The following is an 8,071-nucleotide window of genomic DNA, read 5'->3' as shown; positions in this document are numbered from 1 at the left end:
CTAAGTACACATGAATATGCTCCTGAAAAATAAATTGTTCTGTTATATTGGAGTGTATAAAGTGAATTGCTCATGTTTCTTTATTAGCTTAGGTTTTAGGTGCAGCTGACCGGTGTACGTAACTTAATACGAGAACCCGAAGAGACCTTGCAACCAGTTGAACAAGTGTATATATAAACAATGATTGGTCCACTTGGGCATATAAATACATTAACAGTGTGATTTTGGCCGCCCTGTACTCTGCTGTCAGATTCTTTCGATAAGGCAACGGAAGACCGAATCCCTAAACAACGATGGTTAAGCTGCCAAAGCCATCAAATTTGGCTTATGGCTTCCAGGAGTTTGCACAATTTTGTGGTGTCAGTACAGCAAACGTGGGCAATGGCGTTTCTCTGTGCGTCTGTGTTCCTTGATTTGGCAGCAACCTACCTCGACGAGACGACGATGGATGATATGCCAGTATGGCACCGCGCCGGGATGCCGACCGACCACCACGAAACACAGTGACATCGGGGCTCCACAGCAACAGGACCGATCGGCCCTGCCTGCCGGCCGGCCGGCCAACCGCCGTGCTTCGCCGTGTCACACGTCACAGGTAAAACAAGAACAGAAGACACGTGATTCAGAGCGGACGAATGGTGACGGAAGTGACAATGGGGTTCCTTCCAATGATCCAATCCATAGGACGGTAACAATGGCGGCAAAAAATTACACAGCATGTTAGCAAGAAGCTAACTTGTCGACGGAAATTAATGGTGGCGAGGCTAGAGGAAGATGAAGCACTCCATGGCCACCGAGGGGTTCTGGACCAGCCCTCCACCGTCCGCCGCGTGCTCCAGGGTTGACTCGTCGGGGCTCTCTCTGGGGTCTTCCGGCGGTGTCCGGCCGCCGGCGCTGCCGCATTGCGGCTTGGTTTGCTCGAGGGTGGTGTTCTCTCTCGCCGTCTTGCGCGTGACGCCGCCGCCGTTGAGGCTATGTTGCGGCCGCTGGCTGACGCCGTTCGCTGCCGGCGAGGCGGGCGGGACGCGCTTGGATGTCGGGGAGTCAGGCCGCCTGCCGGAACGCTCGCCGGGGTCCCGTTTGGGTGCGCCGCCTACGTGCGCATTGGCGTTGCCGTTGACGGTGGCGTTGAGGGACCGCTTGGCCGCCGGCGTCCGGGAAGAATGCGGCAGCATCATGTCTGCCTCCCTGGCAGAGTGGGTGCGCCTCACGGCGCTCTCGGCGGCCCTCCTCGCCGCGGACGGGGAGAACCTGCCGCTGCGGCAGCCGATGCTGGACACCACCGCGGGCTGCTCGCGCCGTGGCCGCGGCGGCAGCGCCGCGTGCTCGCCGGCGCCCTGCCTCCTCTGCGCCGACGCGGGGGACGGCGACCTCGTCCTCCCGTTGCCGGCCTCCTTGGGCCTCCTCTTCTCCGGCGTCCTCGTCGCCCTCACCTTCTCCGCCCCGTCGACCACCTTCTGCTCCAACCCTTGCTCAACCCCACCCTTGGCCATCGCCTTAGCCTTCTCCGCCGTGGCCGAGGACACCGACGCGCTCTCAGAACCTTCCTCCTCCTCCACCTCACCCTTCCTCTCCAGCCTCCTCTTCACCACCTCCTCCTCCGGCTCCGGTGGCCTGGGCCGCGACACCGGCACGGCCGTCTCGGACAGCACCTCCTTGACCTCCTCCTCCACCACCACCACCACGGGCACCGGCAGAGCGAGCTCCTTCTCCGGCGGGAGCGGGGGCGCCACCTCCTTGGCCACGGCGCCCGCGCGGGCTGCGTCCTTCTTGCTGACGCAGCTCCCCATCGGCTCTGTCCCTACTCCTCCTACTCCTACTCCTGGTCGACGGCGGCGGCAGGAGCGAGGTCGGGATCAGTGCGACGCGTCGCGCCGATCGGGGAGCAGCACGAGGTGGAGGGATCGGAGCAAGGCCATGGATGGCAATAAATCCCCTGGGTCAACTGCTGCTGTTGCCTGACTTGAATATAGTACTAGGGCTCGTTTCATCATTTTTTTCTATCTCGATCGAACACAAACACAAGCAGAGAGGTCGCGTGGCGAGGCTCACACTGTGGTCAAATTGGCGCGCGGAGCTGGCGCCATCACTGCTCTAACTCCGAGTAGATGGGGCCGCCATTACTGCCATCTACTGCTGCTGTAGAGAGTAGTGCAGTGCATGTACACCATGGCTATAGCCTATAGGTTAGGTTCTTTTTGTATCTAAGAGCAAGGCTAATAAGCTGGCGTTGAAGATTGAGAAAATTTTTGGGAAAAGTGTCATGTTAAATGTTTGATTGGATATTGGAAAGAGTTTTCGGACACGAATGAAAAAACGAATTTCATGGCTAGCCTACAAACCGCGAGACGAATCTTTTGAGCCTAATTAATCCGTCATTAGCACATATTGGTTATTGTAGCACTTATGGTTAATCATGGACTAATTAGGCTCAAAAGATTCGTCTCAAGATTTATTACATAACTGTGCAATTAGTTTTTTTGGTTCATCTATATTTAATGCTTTATTTATGTGTCTAAAAATTTGATGTGATGTTTTTGGAAAAAATATTTTGGGAACTAAACAAGGCCTAAAAGCAAGTTTAGATGGTGTTTAGATTGAGAAAATTTTTGGGAAAAATGTCACGTCAAATATTTAACCGGATGTTGGAAGGGGTTTTCGGACACGAATGAAAAAACGAATTTCACGGCTAGTCTAGAAACCATGAGACGAATCTTTTAAGCCTAATTAATCCATCATTAGCACATATTGGTTACTGTAGCACTTATGACTAATCATAGACTAATTAGGTTCAAAAGATTTGTCTCAAGATTTCTTTCGTAACTGTGCAATTAGTTTTTTGGTTCATCTATGTTTAATGATTTATTTAGATGTTTCAAAGATTCGATGTGACGTTTTTTTAAAAAAAAATCAGGAACTAAACAAGGCCTTACTACTCAGATCGTCACCATCCATCTTCAGATCGTTCATATCAGGTATGATTACCTCACAATCAAATTCAGCAAATCCATAAATCCATGCCGAGACCATATAATCACTATGCACGAGACCACAACGAGAGCAAGACCTTGTGCGTGCGTGCAGCCACTCCGTAGAGCAAGGCTAATAATATAGCAAATAAGTTGGCTATAAGATTTCTTATATTCTTCTCTTAGCCCATTTATATACTAGTTAGCTCTTCATCATTAATGTAGGACCCATATGTCACTCTTACAGAGTTTCTTGGCCCTGTGCCCAAGCTGGGTACAAGCATACAGCCTGCTTACACTCTCTCTCATCTCCACATAAGCATATAGCCAGCTTATAACCTGCTATTATACTTGATCTTATAGTGATCGGCATCATGGACTTGACCACACGGTTCATGTGTTTGAGACTTCTCCAAACCCTCCATACCACCACCTGTTGCGGGGGCATTTAACTTTTTGCCACTTTTAGAAATGACACCTAACATATTTACCACCCGCTATCTATGACACGTGGGGTCTTATGTGTCTATGACATGTGGGTCCAGTAACAAATTTATTGGTGTCATTTCTATGAGTGACAAAGAGTTAATTATTCCTCTGGTGCGGCCATATCGCTGTTCATCTGGATCAGCAACATACTAGCCGCATCAACATCCAAATCCACATCATGGATGTCACTCTCAATAGCATCTTCATTGCAGACAGCCATGACCATGGTGTCCTCCATTTGGACCATCTTCCTCTCTGCCGCATGTGCATCAACGCCATGGAGGTCGCCCTCAATAGCATCTGCTGCTACTTCACCATGCACCACTTCATCACGGCCAGCCATGACCATGTCGGTGTCCATCAGGCTGATCACGGTAGCGGCGGCGGTGGTGGCGGCGCGTGGCGGCGGCGGCAGCAGCGGCGGCGCGCGGTGGCTGATTGTGTTGGTGCCGTGTGGTTGCCGATCGCGGCGGCGGAGCACGGCGGCTGATCGCGCGGCTGCAGTGGCGCGGTGGCTGATCTTGTATGTAGCACGCGGTGGCAGTGGTGGTGTGTGGTGGCTGCAAGCGTGCTTTGTAGGAAGCATGTCTGTGCATGCAGAGAGATCTCAAGCGACGTCGACATCTCTCCCGAGGAAAAGACAACCGTTCGAGTGAAATACGACAATCAAACTGGTATTTTTGCTTTTCTGTTAGGCGACGATCAAATAGGGACGGAGGGAGTAGTATAGCCAACTATTGGCTCTAATTCATCTATAGCCAATCTAAATAGACAATTTATACAATAGTTACCTACAAAACATCAATACATGGTCTCACATGTCATACATACATTTTGTCTTGAAGCCCGTGTGCAGCTGGCTATAAATTAGTAGCCAACCTCTCCTCTCTCTCCCCTCTTATCTCCGTAAAATATACTTATAGCTGACTTATAGCCTGCTATTATAGTAATAATATTGTCAACAAGTTGGTTATAAGACTTATAGTCTTCTCTTAGCCCACCCATATAGTAGTTAGCTCTTCATCATTAATGCAGGACCTACATGTCACTCTCACAGAGTTTCTTGGTTCTTGTGTCCAAGCTGGCTACAAGCTTACAGCCCACTTACTCTCTCTCACCCCTCTCTCCACCACATAAGTATTTAGCCAACTTATAGTCTGCTATTATAATTGCTCTTATGTGGAGGAGAGACATGATGAGAGATAATGTAAGCGGGTTGTAAGCTTGTACCAACTCAGGCACAAGAACCAAGAAACTCTGTGAGAGTAACATGTGGATCCTGCATTAATGATGAAGAGGTAACTACTATATGGGTGATGATAAAGAACTACCAACAAACCAACTTGTTGGCTATATTATTAGCCTTGCTCTTAAGGGTTCGTTTAGTCCCATCTTTTTTTTCGAAAAACATCACATGAATCTTTGAACACTTAAATAGAGCATTAAATATAGATAAAAAACTAATTACATAGTAAGGAAAAAAATTGTCAGACAGATCTTTTGAGCCTAATTAGTCCATGATTAGTCATAAGTATTATAGTAACCCACATGCGGTAATGACGTGTTAATTAAGCTTAAAATATTCGTCTCGTGGTTTTCAGGCGAGCTATAAAATTTGTTTTTTTATTCGTGTTTGAAAACCCCTTTCAACATCTAATTAAACATCCGACGTGATCCAAACTTTTTTCGCAAACTAAACATGGCCTAAGAGCAAGTACAATAGCTGACTATAAGTCATCTATAAACATATTTTAAAGAGATAAAGAAAGGAGAGAGAAGAGTAGCAAGCTACAAAATTGTAGACAGCTGCAGCACAGACTTCAAGGCACAATATGTGTATGACAAGTGCGACTAGGTATTAATAACATGGTATATGTTTTGTAGGTAATTATTATATGAATTGACTATTAGATTGATTATAAGTAGTTGACTATATTATTGAACTTGCTCTAATGGAAGAGGGTGAGCGATAGGATAGAATGTGCCAATGAGTATTTCATGGTAAGTTTGTAGAGAGATATATTGTTGTTGCAAGAGAATATGTTATTCCATGGTGATGTGGTTTTCAATGAGAAGAATTGTATGTTTCATTCGATACCTATTTTCTAAAAAAAATCAGTTATTTTTGGGGATCACCAAAATTAACCTAAGATTTAGACAAATTCTTATAAACTAACTTTAACTTCCTTTCATATTTTATCCTCCCATTGATTGATTCACTCTTCAATTATGGTGATGTTGTCGCCACCACCTTTCATGTGGCTCTTTTATATGTTTCACCTATGTAAATCTCATGTCCACCTTTCTATTGATACTTCCCAATCTATCGTCGTAATAGATACCTCTTTGACATTTTACATGGTTTTATTATTATGAAAATATTGCCATTGCCACCTCTCATATGCCTCTTCCTCTGTTATATCCATGTGCATACCACTAACCACCTATCTTTCTTCAACCGCCATTGCAATGGACACCCCCTTAGCATGTTGCACCCTTTCATCATCCTTACATCCTGACCACCCTTCCTTCACTGTTGCCTACTGTCGTTCTCCTCTCTCATGGCTAAGGTAGAGCCACTCTTATGTCACTTATAGCACCATCCAACCATCACCATCATAGCTTTCCTCTAAAACCTTGTAATGGTGAAGTCATGTTTTTTTTACCAACACTAGTTGTGAACTCCTTTCTCCTCTTCTTACCATGAACACCACCCAATTTGATCCCTAACTTAGCCACCTCCTCGTCATTGGGAAAGGGGGATTATGTTGTGTTGATGCTACTAGAGAAAATGCCATCTCCATATCCCTCATGTGCGACAGTGCGAGGAAACTAGTCTTCCTACCAGATTTTTATCCAATGACAGAAGATACTTGATTAATATCATGCATGTTTGTTGCTAGCATATCATGTTAATTTTATCATACATGTAAATTGCTTTTATCATATATGTAAATTAGTTTTGTATTTAGTTAAATTACATCTTAGATAGTTGTAATGTTATGAATAGTTTACTTAGTTGGTTAGTCAACATCGTCAAATAAAATATTCTCAAGTGGTTGGCTCTAACAAGCGCAAATTAAGTACAACGAATAAATGCCGAGCGGATTTGAACATACTGTCTTCACTTTTTTGTTGGTGGTGTTTGACTTTTTTTTAACGTTTGATCATTCGCCTTATTGACAAATTTATATAACTATTAGTTATTTTGTTATGATTTAATTTACTACTAAATACACATTAAGCATGACTTATAGTTTTACATATTTATAAAAAAGTTCTAAATAAGATGAAGTGTCAAATATAAGTTTAAAAGTTAACACCGTCTAATGAGAGTAGGGGTGGCAACGGGGTGGGTCGGGGCTGGGTTGGGCAAGAACGGTCCCGGCCCCGATCCCTGAAGTTCATCCCCGAACCCGGCCCCGAAAATAAAATTGGGGCGAAATCCTCCCCCGCCCCCGGCCCCGGCGGATTCCCAGACCCGAACGGGGCCCCGAAGTACCCGTGACAAAAAAACAAATCGAGAAACAACAGAGGGAGGAAACTCACTTCCATTGCCGAACGGCCGGAGGCCGGAGCACGCCACAAGGCCGTACCGCGCCACTGCCAGGCCGTCATGCTGCCGAGGCTACCCAGCCGCGCCGCCGCCCCGTGCCACCGCCAGGCCGTCGCGCCGCCGTCGGATTGTCCTGTCCCGGCGCGTCGCTTAGCTGCGCCGCCGCCAGGCCGTCACGCCGCCAAGGCCGCCCAACCGCGTCGCCACCGGGCCGTTGCGCCGTCGCGCCGCCGCGCCACGCTGCCCCGCGCCCCGCCCCACATCGCCATTGCGCCATACTACGCCGCCATCCCGCCGAGCAGCTGCACCCGCGCCAAAGCCGCCCAGTCCCGCCCACTCTGTCGGCCGCTCCACCTGGTGACTGGTGAGATGGGAGAGAGTGAGAGAGAGTGAGAGGGAGAGAGTGAGAGGGAGAGAGATAGTCTAGGGTTAGGGGTGATACAAGAGATGGGCTTTTTATCTATTGGGGCTTCGATTGTTATATTTTAAAAGTCTAAATGATATTCTCGGGTCCCCATGGGGGAAAATCGTTCCCCGAACCCGTCCTGACCCAATCCGGGGCCCTAGCCCCGAATCTCCGCGGGGTAAAAATTGCCCCCGTCCTCGTCCCCGTAGGGGCGGGTCCTTGGCAGGGCCAGGGCCCTGGCCCCGCAGGGGAAATTGCCACCACTAAACGAGAGAACGGGAGAGAGTATTTGCTAACCTTGGTGGGACCCCAACGCCAGCAAAGTTGAGAGGTTGAGCAAGCCGGAAATCCAGCAGTTACACACGCGACGCCCCCTGGATCAGGGATGAGAACGATACGGTGCTAGCCTCATTTGGGTGGACCGGCCGATGGATCATCAGCTAGCCATTGTTCTTTTTGACAAAATGGATTTTTTTTTGACAAAATGGATTAAAAACGTAGCCTTCATCTACATGGCTGTCCACAACTAAAACATACAATGTCAAATTAAAGTACTTAATTTGCCTCCTATCTTACACATCACCACTGACCAACATAACAAGAGAACTCCAACCTCTCACAAGCAGGACAATCAATAACTAGCCGAGACCA

At 47.8% G+C, this 8,071-nt stretch overlaps 1 protein-coding gene across 1 annotated transcript; it reads right to left on the bottom strand.

Annotated features, from left to right (window-relative positions):
* Window positions 1-633: 633 nt before the first annotated feature.
* Window positions 634-2,009, bottom strand: LOC102703856 (brain acid soluble protein 1). Its single transcript, XM_040522489.1, has one exon. It carries the CDS (start codon window positions 1,788-1,790, stop codon window positions 765-767), a length of 1,026 nt encoding a protein of 341 aa, XP_040378423.1. The 5' UTR covers window positions 1,791-2,009; the 3' UTR covers window positions 634-764.
* Window positions 2,010-8,071: the final 6,062 nt, after the last annotated feature.

The sequence above is a fragment of the Oryza brachyantha genome, chromosome 3 (assembly GCF_000231095.2).
Source record: "Oryza brachyantha chromosome 3, ObraRS2, whole genome shotgun sequence".
NCBI lineage: Eukaryota > Viridiplantae > Streptophyta > Magnoliopsida > Poales > Poaceae > Oryza > Oryza brachyantha.
The sequence above is the reverse complement of the archived record's forward strand: the minus strand, read 5'-3'. Positions and strand labels throughout refer to the sequence as shown.

Excerpts from the sequence above, each read along its gene's own strand:
- LOC102703856 (XM_040522489.1), bottom strand. The coding sequence starts at position 1,790 with ATGGGGAGCTGCGTCAGCAAGAAGGACGCAGCCCGCGCGGGCGCCGTG.